The sequence below is a fragment of the Rhamphochromis longiceps genome, linkage group LG15, assembly GCF_057381845.1.
Source record: "Rhamphochromis longiceps isolate RC_006_pf linkage group LG15, R_longiceps_female_GT1.1, whole genome shotgun sequence".
NCBI classification, from domain to species: domain Eukaryota; kingdom Metazoa; phylum Chordata; class Actinopteri; order Cichliformes; family Cichlidae; genus Rhamphochromis; species Rhamphochromis longiceps.
The window spans coordinates 36,846,075-36,870,416 of NC_140571.1; the positions used below are offsets into that span (position 1 = coordinate 36,846,075).

General features: G+C 40.9%; 2 protein-coding genes and 1 long non-coding RNA gene across 3 annotated transcripts in view; 1 reads left to right on the forward strand and 2 right to left on the reverse strand.

Annotated features, from left to right (window-relative positions):
- homer3b (homer scaffold protein 3b) overlaps window positions 1-15,397 on the reverse strand; it is a 56,408-nt gene extending 41,011 nt beyond the window's left edge. Inside the window, exon 1 of the mRNA XM_085383214.1 lies at window positions 14,963-15,397. Within this exon, the coding sequence (XP_085239340.1) occupies window positions 14,963-14,967 (5 nt within the window). The 5' untranslated portion in view covers window positions 14,968-15,397. The remainder of the gene's footprint in view (window positions 1-14,962) is intronic.
- Window positions 252-6,709, reverse strand: LOC146653083 (uncharacterized). Its single transcript, XR_014907697.1, has 3 exons — window positions 1,936-6,709; window positions 1,171-1,233; window positions 252-664 (listed from the first exon to the last, which is right to left on the reverse strand). It is a non-coding gene; the product is annotated as an uncharacterized LOC146653083 (long non-coding RNA).
- Window positions 15,398-17,619: 2,222 nt separating the features above from the next.
- Window positions 17,620-24,342, forward strand: ddx49 (DEAD (Asp-Glu-Ala-Asp) box polypeptide 49). The gene is made up of 13 exons (XM_085381299.1): window positions 17,620-17,882; window positions 18,066-18,189; window positions 19,154-19,239; window positions 19,612-19,733; window positions 19,969-20,156; window positions 20,609-20,749; window positions 21,007-21,082; window positions 21,382-21,458; window positions 21,644-21,741; window positions 21,830-21,904; window positions 22,285-22,373; window positions 22,558-22,629; window positions 24,089-24,342. The coding sequence occupies exons 1-13, from the start codon at window positions 17,768-17,770 to the stop codon at window positions 24,257-24,259; spliced, it is 1,434 nt and encodes a 477-aa protein (XP_085237425.1). The 5' UTR covers window positions 17,620-17,767; the 3' UTR covers window positions 24,260-24,342.

Consider the following 24,342-nt stretch of genomic DNA (forward strand, 5'->3'; position numbering starts at 1 on the left):
AAAAAAGCACAGCACTGACAGAAGTTACAGAGTTGCAGAATATTATATATATATATATATATATATATATATATACATACATACATACATACATACATACATACATACATACATACATACACACACACACACATATATAAATACAGAGACAATATAAATAAAATGAACGAAGGGGATAAATAGAATAAATAGGAATGCAAAATAAAAATACAAGTGAATTGCACATTTCAAGTATTGAGTCTATTGCACTGTTGACTATTTACAAAAAGTATTGCACAAGGTATTGTACAGTGAGGTGCAGAGGCACTACAGCTTAGTTGTTCCCCCCTCCTTTGTCCTCCTGTTTCCCCTCCCTCTCCCCTCCAGAGAGGAGTTAAACAGTCTGATGGCGTGTGGGACAAAGGAGTTTTTAAGTCTGTTAGTTCTTGTCTTTGGGAGAAGCAACCTGTCACTGAACAGACTCTTCTGGTTGTTAATGGCCGTGTGCAGAGGATGCCTGGCATTGTCCATAATGTCCATCAGTTTCTTTAATGTCCTTTTCTCTGCCACTGTCACCAGAGTGTCCAGCTTCATGCCGACCACAGAGCTAGCCCTCCTGATCAGTTTCTCCAGCCCGGATGAGTCCTTCTTTGCTGTGCTGCTCCCCCAGCACAGATAATAGGCTCTGTTTTGAGTTTTGTTCAAAAAAGAATGACTTCATATAGGGAAAAATATATATCACATGTGCGGGACACCTTAAGCTAGTATTTTAATTAAGCAGCAAGGCAGAACAAGGTCAGGGCTGTATCAAGACACGAGGACTAAACCCCAATTCAACCAGACCCAGAACTGATCCAGAATTAAAACAGGACTACAACAGTTCAAAATCAGGACTACTTGGGACTTAACCAAGACAGAACCAGAATCAGAACTAGATGATAATAGCACTAAAAATCATCATAGACCTGCACTACATTAATTTTTTTAATTCTACCAAAGTCCACTATTTAGATTGAGAAAAGTTTATATAATTATTTAGCCTTGTTGTGCAAACAAGCCTGCATAACTTAATAAATATAGAATTTGAAAAATAGCAAACCTAAAAAGAAACACTAGGTACGAGATACATGAGTACCTATGATACGGTGATACTTTTGGCAAACGACCATTTGACTAACATGTGTGTCTCACCTGCTCTTGTTCATCTCTGTTCTGTCCTCATTCTCCCTCTCTGTTCCTCTCTCTCTCTTTGTGCTGACAATCATCAAATATACAGATATTTACAAACTCTTCAGATAAAAACACAAACACTTTTTTAATTGTAACATCAAATCAGACTAAATGTTTATTTTTTTTAGATTGATAAATATAAAAAACATATTTGTTAACTTTAAGAGTAAAGAGAGAAACTGTCTGTATTTCTTAATTGCAAATGGCACCAAATTGTATTCAAACTTGAGCCACACTTATGGAGCTCCATAGTTCTGTTCCTGGTGTTTTGGTTGACATCTCTTGATTTTCCCATGTCAAAGAAACAGGCTCTGTGTTTTGCCTTATATGCATCCACAGCTGTGCCACCAATTTACTCATATGGACTCTACTAACCTATCAGAAGCTTCTTCAGCTCAGAATGGAATCGTCTGGAGTTTCTTATTAATTAACAACAAACTTAGTGTACATGTACTCCTAAATTTGATGAAAGTGATAAAAAACAGAAAGCTCTGTCTCTCTTTATTCTGACATTTAACTAATTCAAAATATATTTCAATATTTATCTAAAACAAAAGTTTACTCTAAATTGATGTTGTAGTAAAAATGTTTTATGTTTTATCCCTAAAGTGTATGTAAATATCTGGTTACAAATGTGAATATCCTGCTGTGTACTGAAATCCCTCTTGTTTTGCATAGAAATATACTGAACAACATACAAAGCATAATATATAAAATAACATTTACCTGAGTTTTTTCTTTGAAAGAAGCCTCTAATGTCCATTCTTATATTTCAGTACATAACTGAAACCGATTTAGTCGGGGAGGGTAAGAACTGAAAATATGAAATAAACACACGTAAGCTAAGACTAAAAAAAAAAATAGCATTTGTTCGGCTTTTCATTTCGCCATTTGTTGATTCACTTGAAGAGCAAGTAACGTAATATGGGTCAAGTGATCAGTTTGATATCAATCTTTCGTGATTCACCGTCATATTTACATTATTTGTACAGTACGAATGATTTGCTTTGGTACCTGGTCAGACTTAAGCTCTCCTTAGTATGGCTGGCTCCGTTTCTCCAACAGCGCACTCACAGGCGGCAGCTGCCCCGCCCCCTCGCTCAGTCGCTTAGTGCCTGAGCTCGGATCATACCAATATCAGGGGGGATTCACGCACAGTCGTAAATTCCCACAGTGTGCACTATGTGCTTCGAATATTGTGTGTACTTTTTCTTTTATACAGTTGTCAGCCAGGCATCTAACTATGAAAAAATTACACTCCAAAAGACCCCGGGCTTCTGACAAAACAACCCGGGCTTAAGCCCAGTAAGCCACCCCCAGGCTCCGCCCCTGGGTGTCTGAGATTGATTTCAGTGATACAAAGAGTCCTGAGACACAATTCCATCCATGGGTTTAATTGAAAAACAACTTATTTAATCTTTATGAAATTTAAACACAATTTGCATAATAATTTGGAATGCGGTTGTTAATGGAAAATTGTATTTAGTAGTCAGTATAATCTTTTAGTGATATAAGTTTGCATATGGTAGAATACTGCATGTAGTTATTTGTATTAGGAAATATTCAACCATGTATACTTAGAGGCATATAATTAATTGTGTGTGATCTCTAGCAGGCTGCAGGCTTGGCGTGCACCTCAGGAATGCACCCCCACGTCCTGGGAGAACGAGAGAGCTTGTACCTGGTTTTATTGTTTTATGGTAGGATTAACGTAGTTACGTCTGTTTTAGTCTAAGTGCTTTAACTGCTTGACTTCCTCACCAATGTTATCTAGGGTGAGGGAGGTCTACCCTCTTCCTGACCAAGGATGTGCCTTTTATGACCCTTTGATCAGCAGGACACACACGCGCGCACACACGCACGCGCGCGCACACACACACTGAAGTATAAATAAAGACCGGGGCAGTTTCTAAGCGCGAGTCTCAGTCTGGAGGCTGCCCTTGCTAGCAAGAAGTTCTGTGTGTTTCTCTTCTCTGAGTCTTTGCTGAAGAAGTGTTTTAGAACATTTTCCCTAACAGCGGTGTACACTCATTGGCCACTTCAATGGGTACACATTCATGGTGTTGAACCTCATTTTGCTTTGAAGATTGCCTGCATTTTTTGTAATATAGATTATATTCCTCAAAGGTTTTACCCCATGTTGACATGACAGCATCACAGAGTCGAAGGTTTGTTGGCTGCACATTCATGATATGAATCTATCCACGCAATCCCAAAGGCACTCTATTGGATTGAGATCTGGAAGCAGCCATCAGAAGATGGATACAGCGTGGTCAGAAAACGATGAACATGGTCAGCAATGATACTCTGGTAGGCTGTGATGGCTAAATGATGCCACACCAAAACATCACCAGCCTGAACCACTGAAGCAAGGCAGGATGGATCCATAATTTCATGTTATTTACACCAAACTCTGACTCTATTATCTGCCACAGTAGAAAACTCAAACTAAACTCAAGTTTTTCTAGTCTTATGTTATCCAGTCTTTTTTTAAGTGTTTTTGATGAGCCCATGTGCACTGTAGCCTCAGTTTCCTGTCCTTAGCTGACGTGGTCTTCTGCTGCTGCAGAGGTTTGATACATTTTGTTACAGTGGTTACAGTTACATTCCTAACACTCCTTTGATATTTCTACCCTTTTTCAGACCATCCTCTAAAATCTGGTGTGGGAAAATCCCAGCACATCTGAAATACTCAGACATGCCTGTCTGGAAAAAACAAATATGTCACATTCAAAGTCACTTAAATCATCATCCTTTTGTTTGGTTTGAACTTCAGCAGGTCTATGTGCATTTATGCACCGAGTTGCTACCATGTGACTGGCTGGATAGACAGTTGAATTAATGAGCCATTCAACATGTGTACCTAACAGTGTCCTGTGAGAGTAGTTTTCCTATAATCAGAATATAAATGAACCCAGTTTTATAGTCAAGTCTACTTTACCTATCCGGTTGTTAAGTGATGACGTGACGAATCCTACTTCCGGGCCTAAAGTAGTCTGTGTTTAATATGGCTTTTGTGTTGTTAACATGTTTAATGTTATGTATTTTCTTCTATTTAATCTCAAAAAGCTCCTAAAACAGTCAGTGATCACTGTTGACCTCCCTCGGCTTTTATTACCGCTAATTATTTATTTAAGCTCAGTTTTTAAAACCTTAGGATGTAACTACAGCCCAGCCCGTGCAGCAGTATATGAATGACTAACCTCGTATTGTGGATGGATTATCTCAGTTGTTCTCCTGGCTGAAGTTTGGTCCTTTTACAGCATCCTGCCATGCGATTACATTTGTTCCTGACCACCGAGAACACTCACGTTAACTTTTATTGAGTGGAAAAAAAGTTAGCTTGTTTATATTATGCTAACATAGCTGTGTCGCTAGCGGTCATGTAGCACATCATTATATACCAGCTAGCCAAACTTCAGTAACCCTACAAACGTCACTGCTGTTTAGTTTTCTGTCTTCATTTATGTTGGAAGTGATAACAGAGCTGTACGTTTTAATTTGTTTCCAAAGCCCCGCAGTCAGGACATGCTATATTGTATTTAGATAGAAGCTAGCGAGCTAACTTCTAACTCCGTTAAATGTCATAAATTCCGTTTTCATGGATGCCTGGATGTTAAACTCAATTGTTACACCTGGTAGGCAAGGCAAGGCAAGTTTATTTGTATAGCACAATTCAACAACAAGGTGATTCAAAGTGCTTTACAGAGACATTAGAAACAAAAACAAATAAGAGCAGAACGCTGGTAGAGCAGAACGCTGATCATTTTATTAAAGATGAAAGACTTTAGACAGTTTTTCAACTCTCAGTAATGCCATAGTGCTCGTTTGATATATGGACCTGCAGCGGAGTTTAGGCCCAGACACGGCTAGTGACGTCAGACTGAACAACCGGATTCTAAAAAAACCCTGTGTTTGTCAGAGTTCGTCCACAGATCAGTCAGCTAGATGACAGCTTCACCTTCTCCAGTCTGATGTATTAGAGCACCATGTGCCCAACATCAAGTCAGTTTCATTTATAAAGCCCAGTATTGAAAAAAAAAAAATCCCAAATGTGCTCAAGTGGCTTTACAGATTTTAGAGCATGGACCTTCGATTTGTGGAAATGTACCCTGATTCATGTGGGAGAGAAAATATTTCAAAAGACTGAAAAAAAAAACTGTGTGTGAATTTTAAAAAATGCTGTCAGCTTTGCTACAGCAGGAGATGTGATTGCAAAGACTGCAGATGGTCTAAGGCCATGTCCACATGAATACATTTTCATTTTAAAATAGAATCTTGATGCAAACGACCTCTTTCCAGAAGAGTGTTTCACATTCATACCATTCATGTCCGTCTGCCTGAAAATGCACCATTCAAGTAGACCGAGTGTACCTCCTGTGCATTTAGGCAGGATTGTCATGAAAGAATGCAGAATTTCCCTGCACAATTATCACAACACAAGGTCACCGACACCTGCATTTGATTTTAAATTCAATACTGCTAGCCAAGCCAGAGATGTCTTTTTTTCCTTCCACAAAAAAGTTATGGGGTAGAAGCATGGTGCATAAAGGAAGGATAAGTAGTGACTGATCAGACACGATCCAGAAGTATCTTAAAGTTTCAGTTTCAGGCTGTGCAGAAAATGAAAATGGGTCAGCAGTGTTTCCAAATGCTTCTGCTTTAGGGGTCCTAAAACAGCAGAGAGGTGGGGGATGCTAGTGGCTGCTGATGAGTGAGGTTTTGACCCACAAACATGGATTTGTCCTAATTTCTGCATCCATCTGAAAAGGGTTAAATTCACTCTAAACGAGCACATCAACTGAGCATCACTGTTCACCATCTGTGAATTAAGACAACAAACAACAGGCAGCCTGCTGTGGCTTTGCACCCTCTGGGAGCGTCGGGATTACCAAAACAGGAAAATGTTTTTGCTTCTCTTTGTTCTTCTGACAGTACTTCTCCTTTAAAGGGTCTGCTTCCTCCGACCTCTGAGAGCCAGTAGCCCCGCGTCCACCTTTCCTGAGCCAGCGAAAGTGCCTGGCATGTCGGGCAACATGACACGCTACAACTACATACCAAAATAGCACAGCTAAGTGAAACACCAGCTCATATTGTAGCTGCAAAACAAGTCCCCATATCTGTCCAAATTTCCAACTCTGGCACAAAGTAAGGAAAGCTTTGGAGGTTTATGGTTGTCACTTTAGATTTTCTTTTATTAGAAGAAGTTGAACAACTCATCAAGCAGCTCCACGGTTCACTGATTTCACTTTAACTGGAAAAACGCCCTAACGTGAACTCCAGCTCTGCTAAACAGCAGCACTGCACTTATGTGAAGGTCAGCTCCTCTTGCAGGAGGCTGACTGTTGTCACGATTTGTGTAGGTGACACAAAGCCAGAGTGTTTTCTGTATTCAGGGCATGAAAGACAGGTAGAAACACAAAGAAAGAGCTGATTTTTTCCCCCCATCGTTTCACTTTTATGTACTTTCAAGACAGCAAAATGAGGTAAGATGAATAGAAGTGAGTCAAGATGACTGGTTATTAATTCAATTATGCATGTCTCAAGAACAGCAATTAAGAGGTTATTCTCCCCACAGAGCAGCTGGTTTTGTCCTTGACCAGAGCGAGGACACAGATAATCCACTTTACTATCATTATACTGAGGGTAAACTGAACATGTTCAAAGTGTAGACACCCTGTACGATGCACATGGAGGCTGCTCTGTGACGTTACAAAACATTTCAACAGTAAATGAGCTTATATTGGTCTGAAATATCTTAATCCTTTCCTATGACTCCACAGTAATTAATCATCATTAATCATAATCATACTCTGCCACATGCTGTGCTGTATAACCATGAATTCAGACAACAACAAACTCCAATCCTCTAATGCGCATTTATGTAAAAGCTTCAATTTTTAGATGAGAAACTGATAGCCAGGAGCTTAGCTTCTCATAACGACAGGAAGCAAGACAACAGCTAGTTTCAGTTGCCTACAGGAAACAGCTTTGATGCACTTATTTCCACAGACTGTATATATACGATGGATGTAGCATGGAGGGTGTCTCGAAAGTGAAGCAAATTCAGAAATACCTTAAATCTGCATTCTCACTAAGCTTTCTCATTGGCTAATTTCAAGTCTTCACAGGTTCATTTCCTCTGGTCCACACAGAGAAAACTAAGAAAACTGTGGTCAAACCACAAATGTGTCACATTCAGTCCACTTATTGGCCAGATATGGAAATAGAAATAGCTCTGGTAGCTGATGGAAGTCATCTTAAAGAAACTGCTTTGTAGTTCTCTTGGACCCAGACCAAAACCATCTCTTCCAAAGGGGTCTTGGTGTGAATGTTTTGGTGTGCACCGAATTGTGATTAGGATCTTCACAACTGCTTTTCCAAAATTAAAATAGGCAATAAAACGTTGGTGTGTTTTAGCTGGGCTCAGGCTGAGGCTCCCTTATGATTGACAAATCACTATTGTATGACCATGAAGTTACCTCGGTTTCTCAATCCTTTACTCATTCAGTGTTTGAACAAAAAAAAACAAAAAAAAAACTCCTTCTTATGCGGAATTTTGAGAAATTAACTGGCCACTCCTTCTCCAAAGAGTCTACTGTTTAGTTTTTCCAGCCAGTGGCTGTTTTCTTGGAAGCCTGTTTTTCACTTGGCACATCTAGCATCACAAATGTCATTGCAGTGAATAAAAGGATGCACATTCCTAATCCAGCTAGTTAGCTAGCATTGACCTAGTGGGGCAAAAAAGTATTTAGCCAGCCACCGATTGTGCAAGTTCCCCCACTTAAAATGATGACAGAGGTCAGTAATTTGCACCAGAGGTACACTTCAACTGTGAGAGACAGAATGTGAAAAAAAAATCCATGAATCCACATGGTAGGATTTGTAAAGAATTTATTCGTAAATCAGGGTGGAAAATAAGTATTTGGTCAATAACAAAAATACAACTCAATACTTTGTAACATAACCTTTGTTGGCAATAACAGAGGTCAAACGTTTACTATAGGTCTTTACCAGGTTTGCACACACAGTAGCTGGTATTTTGGCCCATTCCTCCATGCAGATCTTCTCGAGAGCAGTGATGTTTTGGGGCTGTCGCCGAGCAACACGGACTTTCAACTCCCGCCACAGATTTTCTATGGGGTTGAGGTCTGGAGACTGGCTAGGCCACTCCAGGACTTTCAAATGCTTCTTACGGAGCCACTCCTTTGTTGCCCGGGTGGTGTGTTTTGGATCATTGTCATGTTGGAAGACCCAGCCTCGTTTCATCTTCAAAGTTCTCACTGATGGAAGGAGGTTTTGGCTCAAAATCTCACAATACATGGCCCCATTCATTCTGTCCTTAACACGGATCAGTCGTCCTGTCCCCTTGGCAGAAAAACAGCCCCATAGCATGATGTTTCCACCCCCATGCTTCACAGTAGGTATGGTGTTCTTGGGATGCAACTCAGTATTCTTCTTCCTCCAAACACGACGAGTTGAGTTTATACCAAAAAGTTCTACTTTGGTTTCATCTGACCACATGACATTCTCCCAATCCTCTGCTGTATCATCCATGTGCTCTCTGGCAAACTTCAGACAGGCCTGGACATGCACTGGCTTCAGCAGCGGAACACGTCTGGCACTGCGGGATTTGATTCCCTGCCGTTGTAGTGTGTTACTGATGGTGACCTTTGTTACTTTGGTCCCAGCTCTCTGCAGGTCATTCACCAGGTCCCCCCGTGTGGTTCTGGGATCTTTGCTCACCGTTCTCATGATCATTTTGACCCCACGGGATGAGATCTTGCGTGGAGCCCCAGATCGAGGGAGATTATCAGTGGTCTTGTATGTCTTCCATTTTCTGATGATTGCTCCCACAGTTGATTTTTTCACACCAAGCTGCTTGCCTATTGTAGATTCACTCTTCCCAGTCTGGTGCAGGTCTACAATACTTTTCCTGGTGTCCTTCGAAAGCTCTTTGGTCTTGGCCATGGCGGAGTTTGGAGTCTGACTGTTTGAGGCTGTGGACAGGTGTCTTTTATACAGATGATGAGTTCAAACAGGTGCCATTCATACAGGTAACGAGTGGGGGACAGAAAAGCTTCTTACAGAAGACGTTACAGGTCTGTGAGAGCCAGAGATTTTCCTTGTTTGAGGTGACCAAATACTTATTTTCCACCCTAATTTACGAATAAATTCTTTACAAATCCTACCATGTGAATTCATGGATGTTTTTTTCACATTCTGTCTCTCACAGTTGAAGTGTACCTCTGGTGCAAATTACTGACCTCTGTCATCATTTTAAGTGGGGGAACTTGCACAATCGGTGGCTGACTAAATACTTTTTTGCCCCACTGTAGCTAGCTGATCAGCTCCATCCTCATCAAACTATATATTCATGTACGCTGGCTATATCCATCTTACATTAATTACAGCAGTTATCGCCACCTTAAACAACAAATGTAGATGGCTCCACATTTCTGTATAAAAGGATAAAGAAGCATGATACATGTATTGAAATTGTCTTCATGAGCTAGCTAAATCCAGACCTGCTGCATCTAACTGCTTTTTCAATTTCACAAAACACTAAAACAATAAAATCCCACAAGCTAAAAAAAAAAATCAGAGTTTGCTTTACTCAACTAACAGTTAAAAAGAAAAAAATGATGAAGCTGACACCAGCACCTCATTATTTTTATGATTTAAACATACAACTGATTGTCAAGGCCTAGAAGAGAAGAGAGGACTCAACTTTTGTTTCTTTTAAGAGTCCATTATTTGTCAGTGAAGCTTTCATGTGCCTGAGGCCTTTTATACTGACTGTGTTCACTGAGTGGGCAGAGTTGTGTTCAGCCAACCAACAACAGGTTTCTGTGAATGAGGAATGCTGAAAAATATTTCAGTAAAAACAAATTTCCCACACGAGGGACTAATAAAGGTTATCTTATCTTATCTTAAATGTGAAACTCCATGTTTTAAGCTACAAGCGCTAAATTGCTCAAAGAAAGTGTTTCACACAACCCCCCCCCACCCAAAAAACAGAGCAAAAAAACAATGAGTTTAACTTGAGTCAAGAATATCCACAGTATATTTTTACACCACAACATTTTTTTAACATTTGTAGTTATTTTAAACACCGAGGCTTAACATGCAAAACATGCCAAGAGCTCGTACAACACGATGCACTTGCAAGACAATCCAGCAGCGCAGGGAACAGCTGAGCCGCGACAAAGTGTGTGACAGGACGACAGCGTGATAAAAGGGACACCAGGTGATGACAGCGAGGGCAGCACAACATGCTGACAACATTTGCACATCACGACAAGCATGAAACCTCCACTCTGCGAATCACATCTTACAGCTTGTTACAGTTTCCACAGATACCGAGCAGAGGATTAACACGATGGGGAGGATGAGATGAGGGTGGATTTTGTTCAAAGGCAAATAAATATTTAATGAAGCAGGGATGGGAGAATTGATCCCCAATGTATTAATACCTGATGTCTTATTTTGGAGAATCAAAAAAAAAAAACCTAACTGTAAAAATTCACAATTTCATGATGTAATGGTGACATTTCCATTAATAGCTGCCCTACTTTAAATTTTACAAGCGTCCCTATATTCATACTGAGCTACTTTTTACACTTTTTTTTTAAACCAAATAATATTAATAGATACCAAACTTATACGCTTTGAATACCCCAGGCGTTTGTAATTAAGCAGCTTCTGCTGAGTGAAAGGTACACACAGTGACCTAAAGCTCAGCATTAATTGGTAGGAGGTATCACCCATCCCTATCAGACAGAGCAACAACACAGAGACAGCGGTGTGTTTGTACCTCTCTCGGTGTAGCGGGTACATTTTACAGCTGGCAGACCACTCCTCTGCAGCAGAACAAGAAGGAGATAGTTCAAGTTATAAGGTGAAGCATAAAACCTGCTGATCTTACCAGCCACTGCTTCAGGGGGTCCACATCAAGAGGTTGGGACATTGTGTAAAATGTCAGTGAAAGCAGAATACCGTGATCCGCAGATCTCATAAACCCATGTTTTATTCACAACAGACATTTTACTATTTCAGGAAAAATATTAGCTCATTTTGAATTTGATGGCAGCGACACGTCAATAAGTTGGGACAGGGCCATGTTTACCACTGTGTAGCATGCCCTCTTCTTTTAACAACAGTCTGTAAATGTCTAGGAACTGAGGAGGAATGTTGTCCCATTCTTGTCTGATACAGGACTTCTCAAAGTGTCTTCTTTCTTGTATTTTTGGTTTCAAGATGCTCTAATTGTTCTCAGTTGGTGAAATTTGGTCTCTACTGCAGGCAGCTCAGACTTCTACTATAAAGCAATGCTGTAATAGATGCAGTGTGTCGTTTAGTATTGTCTTAATGAAATATGCAAGGCCTTCCTTGAGAAAGACATGTGGATGGGAGCATTATATTGCATGTACACTTTTCAGCATTATTTGATGCCTTTCCAGATGCACATGCTGCCAATTCCGTAGGCACTGATGTAGTGATGAGTGTTGATAACAAGCCGGATAGTCCTTCTCCTCTTAAATCCAGAACAGTGTCCATGTTTTCCCAGAAGAATTTAAAATTTTGATTTGTCTGACCACAGAACATTTTCCCAGTTTTCCTCTATCCATTTTTAGTGAGCTTTGCCCAGAGAAAATGGCAGCATTTCTGGATTATGTTGACATATGCCTCTTCTTTGCATCATAGACCTTTAACTTGCATTTGTGCATGCAGACAGTGATTTCTGGAAGTGTTGCTGAACCCATGCAGCGATTTCCATGAAAGAATCATATCTGTTTTTAATGCAATGCTGTATGAGGGACAGAAGATCATAGGCGCCCTGTATTGATTTTCAGCCTAGTCCCTTGTGCACAGCGATTTCTCCAGACACTGAATATTTTTGAATTATATTATGTACTGTAAATGAGGAGACATTTAAAAGTCTTCATATTTTTTCATTAAATGCAGACCTGTTGCCAAATGTCATTATGGCAAAATGTTGTTTCCTTTCAGTAACACTTACTTTTTCAGCATTTTGTTGCCCCGATCCAACGTTTATGAGATGTTTTGCTGCCAATAAATTCAAAATGAGCTAACATTTTCCATGGAAGAGTAAAAGTGTTACAATTATTTGGAACTGGGGAGGTTGTTGTACTTATCAACAGTACCAAGAGAACATGATCATATCCTGCACAAAACACTTCAAGGATCATAAATAAGATAAGATAACCTTTATTAGTCCCACACGTGGGAAATTTGTTTGTGGTAAAAACAAAGAATTTCATTTAGGTTAGACCTGCTTAAAAACACACATGAAAAAGACTTACACTTAAGACCACAGCTCCATTTAAAAATAGTACTTATACATAGTTCTTGTGTCATTAACACACAATAAACCCATTCATTAGGCTCCTCCAAATGCTGCCCGAAAATGCAGATTTTCTGAACCATTTTTAATGTATTGCTGTTGCCGAGCATTGATGTTGAATTAATAGAAACTGGTCATAAACTTCACCCTGTCTAAATCTGCAGCCTGTTACCTCAAGCTAGAAGGTGTTCATTATATCAAGACTGCATCTCCATCCATTTCCAGGCTACCCATGTCAGAGGATAAGAACAAGAACTCCAAGACAAGCAGCACGGCTTGAAAGCACCTGTGTGAAAATTCATTTGGTTTATGGACCTGAAGCGACTCTTAATCAAGACTCTGCTCCATCTGTCAAGTGTGCAGAAGAGCTGCAGGCCGTCTCTGGATATTATGAGTTCTGCAGACTCCTGTTTGAGAGTACACGGTGGCCCAGTGACTAAATCTAGCTTTTTTTCTCCTTTTTTGCCATTTGGCCCAGGTGACTGAATCCTGCTGCCTCTCTGCTGCTCAGAGGGATGAAGCAGAGTTGATGCCTGGCTTAAGCTCTGACAGTGAAAATGCATCAAACACAGGCCATCGGAGCAGATGTTTGCTTGTTTGTTACTGTCAGAGGACCATTTCCCCGCTGGCATCAACAGAGTGGATACAGTCTACTTTAAGCTTTTAGCGTTGACACTGTGGCACAATGCCACGCTGACTGGGGTTGGGTATTTAGTTCCTAATCTGACTTTTATTGACAGTAACACATTCCAGTGCACCCTCTCCATCTCACACATGGAAAACACGACAGCAAAAGAAACATTTGTGGTTTCAAAGCCCTGAAACCACAAATATTTCCATGACTTTGAAACCTCGAACCTTCAAACCTAAGAATTGAATGCGTGGGTGCTTTACAGCAGTTTGCAATCACTTTGTAAAAGTACTCCAATCACTGCACTAACACAAGTGAAATATTACAATTCATACTGGAATTTCAGGTATGTATAGCTACTTGTTGTTGGCCAGTTTACTTTATTTATTTTTTTAATGGTAATTGTAAACAAAAAAAGAAAAGGTGCCGCTCAGGTGCGTCCTCGGACTATGCCCCGCCACATAAATGTTAACCTGACCAACTCAATTTTGGCCCTGGATCCAACCAAATAAATAAAAGAAAATATTAAGCTCAATGAAAAACTGTTCAAATCTGAGTTTCCTGGATGACAGTTGTCTTACAGTGCAGATTTCTAGTCTTTTCCATTATCACATATTTTCCATCCATCTTCTTCTGACTATCTGGATCCGGGGTCACAGGGCAGCACTTTTAGCAGATATGCCCAAAAGTCCCTCTCCTCTCTCCAGACACCTCTTCAAGCTCGACCCTGAGGCATTTCCAAGCCAAATATTTTGCTGGCAAGAAAATAAATGTTCTTGAAATGTATTTTAGATCACATTTTAGCTGTATAGGAGCACACGTTTTAGGAAACGGGGTCTAATCTGAGCAGTAAACGGGTAAATATCGGCACTGTTGCATTACTGTGCACTGAGAACGATTACATTAAGTAGTTTAGACTGCAAATAAATAGAATGTAAAACCACAATAATGCAATAATGCAGTGAAATCGGATCCTCCTGCGGGTGCCAGCTTATCGTGGCGCATCAGTGAAATCACATTAAAGATAAAAGATGATGCTCTCGTGCTTTGCATTCATTTAAGGAGCATCTTAAAGCGCCATATAAGTCTCCCAGAGGTTGGAAGCTAACAGCTTGGACTCTGGTAGTGGGAAGAGGGTTCAGGTGTATCTGAAGCCTAGCTGGAGACCTGCACGTATAATTGAACACACGCAAACACACTGACAGAGTTAATGAGATTGAGCGCAGCATGACACCAACAGCATCCCAATAAAAGCCACCCAGGATCCCCTGCAACAGAATCAGCCTGCAGACTCGCTCTTCAGTGAGGAGGAACAGAATAGAGGAAGTCTCAGCAGTTGGAGCATTTAAATGACCTCCGTGTGCGTCATCATAAAAAATTACCATTACTTTTAAACAAACCGCCAGCGTGACAGCCAGACGGTTACATGTAATGCGATTATCTTCGTTGGCACAGCGGTCAAAAAAATAAGAGTTTTGATCAAAATAAGTTGGGATCTACGTTTCAAATTAAAGACTCCTTTCTCGCTCAGCAGCTACCGGGATGTAAACAAAGAAAACAGCAGACTGTCACGTGTGAACTAACGGTAGAATTGCTCCAAAAGCTTGTACAAGATGCCGTCCAACGGAATCAAAAACCCACGTCGTCAGAAACGAAACTACTTCGTCACAAAGTTCACATTCAGCTTTTCTTTTTTTCTTTTTTTAAATCAACACTTGAAGAGAAAAGATTTCAGACACAAAACCACAACTTACCCCATGCTCCGAGGATTTAGATGTTATTTTGGAGGTTAAATCCACTCCTAATTTCCCTCTCGCCAAAAAGATTTTTCCTTTCCTAAAACCCTGGACGTAAGTTACATTTCTGAAAAAAAAAAGACAAATCACTTCCGACTCCAGATTCCTCCAGTTTCCCCTCCAACAGTACTCCTCTCCGCTCAAGTCAGTTGCACTCCAGCCCGCCTGCCCTTCTTTGTCCGCGGGGTTTCCACAGCCAAGAACACCGCGAAACTGTCGTATCCGTGCGTAATTACGCACCGCGAACGTTTGGCTCTGCTTTGCGGCTCGGACAGACGGACGAATGTCGATGAAAAGTCGGGCAGCACAGTGCTCTTGGCTCAAACCTCCTCCAGGACTTCTGTGCTGCGCTCCCCTCCTACCACTGTGCCAGATCACACTGGGATTCCATTCAACTATTTCTGTGGGACCGCGGGGTCTCCACAGTGCCATCTAACGGGCTCCGTGGAAATGACTCCTCATTATTCCGACTGTTCATTTATATGCCAGAATAAGAACTATGTCAAAATGACATAGTTATAGCCTTAAATCCCCCGCCCCGATAGCTATTTACGACAAAAGCTTAAGCAAACAATCAGTCATGATGCGCACTGCTGCACTTGATGTGTTAATCTCATGTCAAACCAGATTATGGTGAGTATGGAGATGTTTATAAAGAGCTATATGGTAATCCCAATTATTTCAAATCAGTATAGAAATGTACAAATATATGCCAGATTAGATTAGAGCTTTTTTGTTTTGTTTTTTAAACTCAGATGCAGGCATTAAGCCTCTGAAAACTGAGAGCAATTGCTGTAGTTTTTATAGCCATATTGGATCTCCTGAGACTAAGTCTATTCACGCCCTCCTTTGTTGTATTTTTCCATTTCATAATTTGCCAAATGCTTTCAGTGCATCGCCGATCTGGGATATAGACAGGTCGGTTAAGTGCTACACAGTCGGTTTCTTTTTGGAAAAGCAAAACTTGTTTGCACCATTTTGCTTTCTTGTTAAAGTTCTATATTTCCCCCTAAAAGTGCTGGAAATATTTCTGTGTGCTTAGAAAGAGTCTCCACTGATTTATCTGCATGAATATAGGCTGAACATGGGAGACTGGAGCCTCAAGTGTGGTGGAAGAGCAATGGGAGCGCTAATCATGTTGCTCAGTGGGCTGTTACAGCGATGCAGCTGACTGCGCCTCTGTGCTGCAGGGAGGCAGCAGGGAACATCGGATCCTCGCCTTTGCATTCAAGCAATTTTCCTTTTAATTTAGAGAGACACTTTTCACTCGGTCCAAGGCAGTTTGCAGCACAGCTGGACGGTCTGGACAGGATGGAGCTAAACCTTCAGGCCTTTGCCTTTAACACACAGGGCATTAATCACCTCTGGCAGCCCGGTGTACAGACACAGATGGGTTTTTCTTGGTGAAGCTTCTTCTGCCTCTCTAGTCAAGCAGTAACTGAATTAACTCACACTGTCCTTCGCAAGCCCACAGTGGCAGGTGAAGAAAATACTCGCATGATCATCTGCAAGACATTAACAAATAAATCTATGCAGAGAATCAAATCTTGGATTTTGAAAGGAGATTCTGGAGTTTTCCATGTGAGACTGCTGCAGTTCTGCGCAGCGCAGAAGCACAGAGAGCCAGGAAAAAGTCAAGGTTTAAGTTCAAGGTTTATGCCCAAGCAGATCAGGATACGTGGCTGACTGCAAAGCCTCTAAAACCCACACGGACCACCTTCTGATAATAAAAAAACATTTTCTGACTGATGTGAAATTTAACAAGTTCTGACCAGAGAAAGTGTATTTTTATGATGCCTGTGAAAGATTCCCTTCATCTTGCTGGCCATTAATCACACGTGACAATACACCACGAAGCGATCAGTCTGACACAATCTGCCACATAGAGAAAATAACAGGTTTTTATCGATCTGAAACTTTGTCTCACTTCATCATTGTGACGTGAATGGCGAGAACTTTACGACAGGTGATCTCTCAGAACCCTGAAGGCTTGTGTTTCACAATAAAAACCAAATCTTAGAAATCCAGGTAAATATATATATTACTGTAAAGATTGGGGATTTACAGATAGGCACATTTTATTCAATATTTCCTTTAAATGTGCGCTGCAAAGACAAAGTAGAGACAGCCCAGCTCTACAATGAAAATGCTGAGGCTCTGGCAGGTTCAGAGGTCAATACAAATCTGTAGTGCTGGACACAAAGAACTCGAAACCTGGCAAAGCGTCAAGCTCCACTACGTGTGCATATTTCTTTGTGAATATGCAACGTTTAATTAAACTGAGTCTTACAAAGGGGGCCCAAGGTCTCATATATAGTTTCATTACATTACATCATTATTTAGGCACATAAGAACGCTCTGCATGTTCCTGCTTTAATTTTAATGCGTTAAAAACGCTGAATGATGCGCATGTCACAGAGAAACAGCTCATATATGAAGGGTCAGCTTTAGCATCGTTCCAGAATAGATGAGATTGGATTTCTGTGGGGACAGAAATAAATTAACCGATCTATCAACTTTTTTTTTTTTTGCTCCACTCTCTGCTTTCAGTGTCGTTCGCTACACCGACCAGGAGATGGCAGCAACGCGCACTTTCCTCCAGTGAAGAAGACGCATTCTTGTTACGTAATCAGAAAGCGCCCGCGGACCTGATACACGAGGATGTGTTAGTGTTTACTGAAATAAGAGTATTTTAGCGATTCTTTTATCAAAACGCGTCCACAGCTGATCTCACCGAGCTTCAGAGGACGAGGTAAATCAGAAATGGGCGACTTTTCCTCCCTCGGTCTGTCAGACTGGCTGGTTAAACAGTGTAAACAGCTGGGAATCAACAAACCCACTCCAGTCCAGGAAAACTGCATGCCAGCTATCCTCCAAGGTAAGACGGGGCGGGGATACTGGCACATATATGCTTGTAATACCTGCTGGAGGATCTCTGAGTAACTGTTAAGCTGGTGTTGAGGATGTCTGGAAGACTTTCTCTGTTATTTACACAGCGGAGGTGGACTTCCTCGGCAGCTCTACATTTGCTCCATCACTATTGAGGTGTTTCTTTCCACAGGTCGGGATTGTATGGGCTGTGCCAAGACCGGCAGTGGGAAAACAGCAGCGTTCGTGTTGCCAGTGCTGCAGAAACTCTCAGAGGACCCGTACGGCATCTTCTGCCTGGTGCTCACTCCTACCAGGTCAGTGCAGGGGACAGATGTGAGCATCCAGAGTCTCAGTAATGCCTCATCAGACAAGCTGTAATAATGTTTTTTACCAAGGATATTTCCTTCATGTTTGTATTTTATTTTAGTTCGTTTTCAAGTTCACAAAGTCATTTTAATTAGTTTACATTTTTCCAAAAGTCTAGCTAAATTTAGGTAACTAACTTCTTTCATATCTAGTTTTATTATACATTATAATAACCTCGATGTACATTCAAGATTCATGGTGATAATTGAGAATCACTGGGTTGGTGCATAAATACTATTTTGTGCTGTGTTATCTTCATTTTCACAGATTTAACTAAAGAAATGGGAAAAAATGTGTTTTTAATTACAGGCAGCTGGTAACAAAGTGCTTAAAGATTCGGTTTAAAATTGCTTCGTTGATCAGCCTGTTGTGTGTAGTGTTGGGCTCGTAGTTTTAAAAAAGCAGTACACGTTGCTCTTTGCTTCTCTTAAAAGTAATGCAGTACTTTGCTTAGTTGCACGTCAGAGAAAGTAATTTGGTAAACTGCTTTTTTTCTCACAGGCAAGTTACTCTGTAGTAATTATAACTGCAATATGATTACTGAATTTATTAGAGTTACTAAGTTACTGAAAAATCTAATGTTATTACATTAACACGTTACTTTGGAGCGTGTTATTCTAATACTGGTTCATCCTTTGAGCTAAGTGTCTCCTTTATCCTTGAATGAGTCATAGGTCAGTGTTGGCTTAACAAACCAAAAACATTCATCTGAAAATGATCAGTTACAAGGACTAGAGTGAAAATGAGTGAAAAGCAGGCCAATGAGTAACTCTGAAAGACCTTCAGAAAGCCCAAAGAACTATTGTTTAAGACCACTTAAAAAAAAAAAAGAAATACGAGAAAGTCTGATCCTTGGAAACAAAATATAAAGAAATGAGGGGTCGTTCAAGATTTTTACACACATTTTTACAGGGAGCTGGCCTATCAGATTGCAGAGCAGTTCCGAGTCCTGGGGAAACCTTTGGGTCTGAAAGAATGCATCATCGTCGGTGGAATGGGTAACTACTTTCTTATTTCTGGGTTGAGGTTTTTGTTTTTTTGTTTTTTGCAACAACAAAAAAAAGAAAAGAATAAACATCAGAGATTCTTTCTCCCTGAAATCTCTCATCAGTATTTATGAAGCAAATAATTGAGCAGCTGACCTTTAATCAGAGTGTAAAAATGTGCCAGATTTACCTGTTTCTGTTGTGCTTTGAGTGAATTTATTCCACCTGTGCAGAATTCACAGTTCACCGTTAAAGGTGGGAGTCCTGCTCAAAATGTGATGATGCTCAGCTGCAGGAACCAAACAGTGTTGCCATTTTCCATGAACTTGGTTTGCTTTTGTCTGATACTCGTGCTCTGTGCTGACTCTGCTGTGTTGTGGGCAGACATGGTGACCCAGGCCCTGGAGCTGTCCAACCAACCACATGTAGTCGTAGCAACGCCAGGCCGACTAGCCGATCACATCCGCAGCTCCAACACCTTCAGCATGAAGAGGATCCAGTTCTTGGTGAGTTCACCGAAACTCCAGATCCAATGATAAGATTATTGTTATTACATAAACTTCTGTTTATATGAAGTACTTATGTCACGTACAAGTTGTAATCTTTCACCAGTGTGCACACTGTTTAGTATTTTTCCACCTTGTGGAGCCACAGTTAGATGTTCAGTAACTGTGATGTAATTGGATATAATATCTCCTGGTTTTAGTGACTGTTTGTGTGTCTCCTTTTTGTCTGTGGCAGATTTTGGATGAAGCAGACCGGCTGCTGGAGCAGGGCTGTACCGACTTCACCAAAGACCTGGAGGTGATCCTGGAGATCCTGCCGGCCAAGCGTCAGACGATGCTGTTCAGCGCCACATTGACCGACACCCTGCAGGAGCTGAAGAGCATCGCCATGAACGAACCGTTCTTCTGGGAGAGCAAATCGGAGTGAGTGACCTGCATCTGTCTCGCGATTTGCAGGTTATTCATGGTCCAGTGAGAAATCGAATAAAACTGTTAGCAGGGTTCAGATTGGGAAACGGCGTGTGCAGATTTTCACCGGATACGTTCACAGAAAACTAAAAGAAACGATGTAAAATGTGAAAGTGTGTACAGAATAAAACAGCAGCTCAGCAGCTGAGCTTTATGTTCTCTGTTCAGCTTTACATGTTTTCTCCTTCTGGTGAGGTTAAATCTGTTTTCTGATCTCGGTGGGCAGAAAAAGGTAATAGAATCTAACTGTGCATGAGCGCTGTGTCACAGGCTCCACAGTGTTCAGTTGTTTCATCACCTGATGTTTCTGAAGCCCCGTCACCTTCAGCGACGCTGTCTGTTATATTTTTGAAATATCAAATCTAATCAGTGGTCAGTGATTTATCTTTTGTTATTGATGTTGTCAGAACACGAACGGTAGAGGAGCTGGACCAGAGATACATCCTCACTCCAGAGAAGGTGAAGGACGCCTACCTGGTTCATCTGATCCAGACATTCACCGATGAGCATGATGATTGGTCCATCATCATTTTTACCAACACGTGCAAGTAAGAAGCCACGAGGGGTTCAGCATCCTGTGTGCACATTTACAGATTAAAGCAAGGCGGTGCTGTTTTATGAAGCACAGTCTGGACTGTGATCATTAATTTTCCACATGTTATAACATATATTTGATTTAGAAGAGGAAAAAAACGATCATATGAATGATGTAAAACTTCTGCGTGCAGGTCTTTGAGTGTTCTTGCCTTTTTGTAGCTGTGGTTATGCTCACGTCACACTGAATACATTTTCTTGACCAATTCAGGAGCTGTCAGATCCTCACCATGATGCTGCGGGAGTTTAACTTTCCAACCATCTCTCTGCACTCCATGATGAAACAGGTGAGGCTTGTGTGAACAGCAGCAAGGGCACAAACTGACATCAGCAGGGGGCCTGCTGAGACATTTTAAGGGCAGCTTCTTTGCAATGACAGCTGAGTGAGGTGCAGTCAATTAACTTTGCACCTACAAAGCATTTGACTTTGCTTTCTGTGTTGGAGATTTCACAATTCCTCAGAGGTCCTCTACAAATATCTGGGAATTATATTTGTGTCATTAAAGGGACAAAGAGTCTGTTGAAAAGCTTTTTATAGCAGATAAATGAACCCGCAGAATAACAGACTGTGCTTTTTGTTCTTCAGAAACAACGATTTGCAAACCTCGCCAAGTTCAAAGCCAGCGTCTACAAAATCCTGATAGCGACTGATGTAGCTGCCAGGTGAGAATGCACGCAGAGCATTGGAAAGAAATGAAAAGGCCACATTTTTATGACTCTAATCAACAAATCTGACACAAACATTATGTAGTGTGAGCCTGTTTAAGGCTTCTGTCACTCCTCAATGGAGACACCACAAAGCATTTCAATGCAGAAACATGCGTTTTCCTGTTACTTCCCACCCACAGGGGTTTGGATATCCCAACTGTCCAGGTCGTCATTAATCACAACACCCCCGGCCTTCCCAAGATCTACATCCACAGAGTCGGGCGAACAGCCAGAGCAGGTTTTGTTTCTGGTTCTTTTTTTCTTCTGAAATCGTCTTCCTCGCGACATAAACACCACTCATACACTGTGATGTTTTCCTCCTGCAGGGAGGAACGGAGTGTCCATCACACTGGTCACGCAGTACGACATCCACCTGATTCACTCCATCGAAGAACAGATTCGTAAGTCGCATCTAGGGCTCAGTTTAAAGACCTGTGAATAAAGCTGGTAGGAAAGCTGCACCTCAGGATAGATTGTAGTCCATCGGTAACATTAATAAGTAAAACATGTAAAACTTTTGACTTTTAGAGATTGTATTTTATCTTAAACTTGGATGTTTGCACAATTTCTGATTGCAAAAGAGATTAGATAATGATTTTTGCTTTTTGAGATCTACAGCTCATCACCATCTTGTAAATATCACAAAGTGTGTGTGTGTGTGTGTGTGTGTGTGTGTGTGTGTGTGTGTGTGTGTGTGTGTGTGTGTGTGTGTGTGTGTGTGTGTGTGTGTGTGTGTGTGTGTGTGTGTGTGTTTAAACACTGGCCTCTCGTCTTCTTACAGAAACCAAGCTGAAGGAATATCCTGTGGAGGAGAAGGAAGTCCTGAAGATCCTCACCCAGGTCAACGTGACCCGGCGGGAGTGTGAGATAGTACGGATGTTTTATCACTTATGCTCACCTCTTGCTTTTCACTGTGCTGAATCCAGTTAAAGTGGAACATCGCTGTTGTTTCACATGATGACTGACAGTCTGAAAATTGTCCCGTTAGTCAGGGATGCCTGTTTTGAACCTGCCTCACCAGTTAAGTGTTTTCACTGTAAACTCCATGTTGCAGAAACTCGAGTCAACAGACTTTGATGAGAAAAAAGAGATCAACAAGAGGAAACAGCTGATCCTGGAGGGGAAGGTGAGTGCAGCCTCTTAGTGAACTATTTAAACATTATTCTGTTTTTGATTAGAAGCATCATTATTATATTTTTAAGTCGAGTTGAACGTCTGAACAACAGTGAGGCGTTATTTTCCAGATCTCGGGGTGACTGCTACTTAGGCAGAAGTGACAAAATAATTTTAATAGTTTGATATAAATATAAATAGTAAAACTAGACTAGAGTCTATGAAAGGTCTGTAAAAAAATAAACAGCTTCTTATAAACTCTGAAATTTTTATGAGTCATGCTTGATGCCTTTTACTTCACATTTAAGGTTGATTGAAGATCATAAACATTCAGAACAGCAGCGTTACACATCAACTCGCCAAAACTATGAATACGAGACAAATTAAATGTTATCCAGTATTTGACCGTCTCCTGATGACATCACCTACTCCTGAAGGGTGAACGGCAAAGCAAGATTAATGACTCGGTGAGCTCTTTTTACCGGGCTAAATCGCCATGGTAACTTATGCTGAATACATCACCTGTGCACGATGTTTTAGCCAAGTTTTAGTTTAAAATGAGCTGGATTTTTTTTTTAATTATTATTTTTCATTTATTTACAGGATACTGTGTGATATAGATTATGAAGGAATAATATATGCAACTAAAATTAGAGCTAGCTATAAAGTTCCACCAGTGCAAACTGTGTGTAAGTCTTTTATAGTGCTGTAATTGCAGCTGCTGGAGCAAAATTGACGATGGCATTTGTCACAGCACACAATATTTTGCTGCGAGGCTGTCGGAAAGTAACCTGTGACTAAATACATCCAGTTTAAAGTTTCGGAGCTCTGATGTTCACCTGACATAAAGTAGTGAAGCGCAGGATTCAAGTAAATTAAATCAAGTTGAAATGTTTTTATTTGACGAGTCTGCCTTGCAGCAGTGTTGCATTTAACTGTTACATTTTTTTTTGTTCTTTCATCACCGTTGTGATGACAACGTAATGTAACAGTAATGAGAGCCCACACAGAGCATGAAGCAGAGAACATTTAATAACCACTCTGTCATCTCTGATTGGGGTTCTGTATCTTGTCAAGCCAGCGACTACAACACAGCTGTGGTCGCTGAGGGTCAAAGGTTACGCTGCTCACACTCACAGGCAGTAGCTTTTTGTGGCCATGTCTACTTTTAGTATGGATTCTCTACAAGAGAAAATCCATCATAAGTGTCCAGCGCCCTTCTGCAGCGGAGAACTGATGGAATAACCAGTACGTGTTATTACGACCATGTGCATAACTAGCCTGTGTGAAACAAGCCTTTAGTAGCAGTGTGATGTTTTGGCTGCACAGGTGTAATGAATATGGACACACATGATAGCAGCAGGCACCTCTCTATTCACCGTGTTTTAAATAGAGTGCCTAAAATACCTGGTACCTGCCCTACGGTGAGTTTGGCATTCTGGTATTCAAGAAGTCATTTCCTGCCATTTCAGGATCCAGAGCTGGAGGCCAAAAGGAAAGCTGAGCTGGAGAAGATCAGGAGCCAGAAGAAGAAGTTCAAACAGAAAATCCAGGAGAGCATTCAGAAACAGAAACAGCTAAAAAAGAAACTGATGAAGAGAAGACAGACGAAAAAGAAAGAGGCGGCGCAGGCAACTGCATGAAAACCGCCTCATGTATATACTGCACACTGTATAATAACCTGTAATATTTGTACCTGCAAATAAAATTCAAGCCACAGAAACAA

Excerpts from the sequence above, each read along its gene's own strand:
- ddx49 (XM_085381299.1), top strand. The coding sequence starts at position 17,768 with ATGGGCGACTTTTCCTCCCTCGGTCTGTCAGACTGGCTGGTTAAACAG. Across the intron at positions 18,190-19,153 it reads CTGGTGCTCACTCCTACCAG|GGAGCTGGCCTATCAGATTG; the intron begins GTCAGTGCAGGG and ends ACATTTTTACAG. Across the intron at positions 21,905-22,284 it reads CTCCATCGAAGAACAGATTC|AAACCAAGCTGAAGGAATAT; the intron begins GTAAGTCGCATC and ends GTCTTCTTACAG.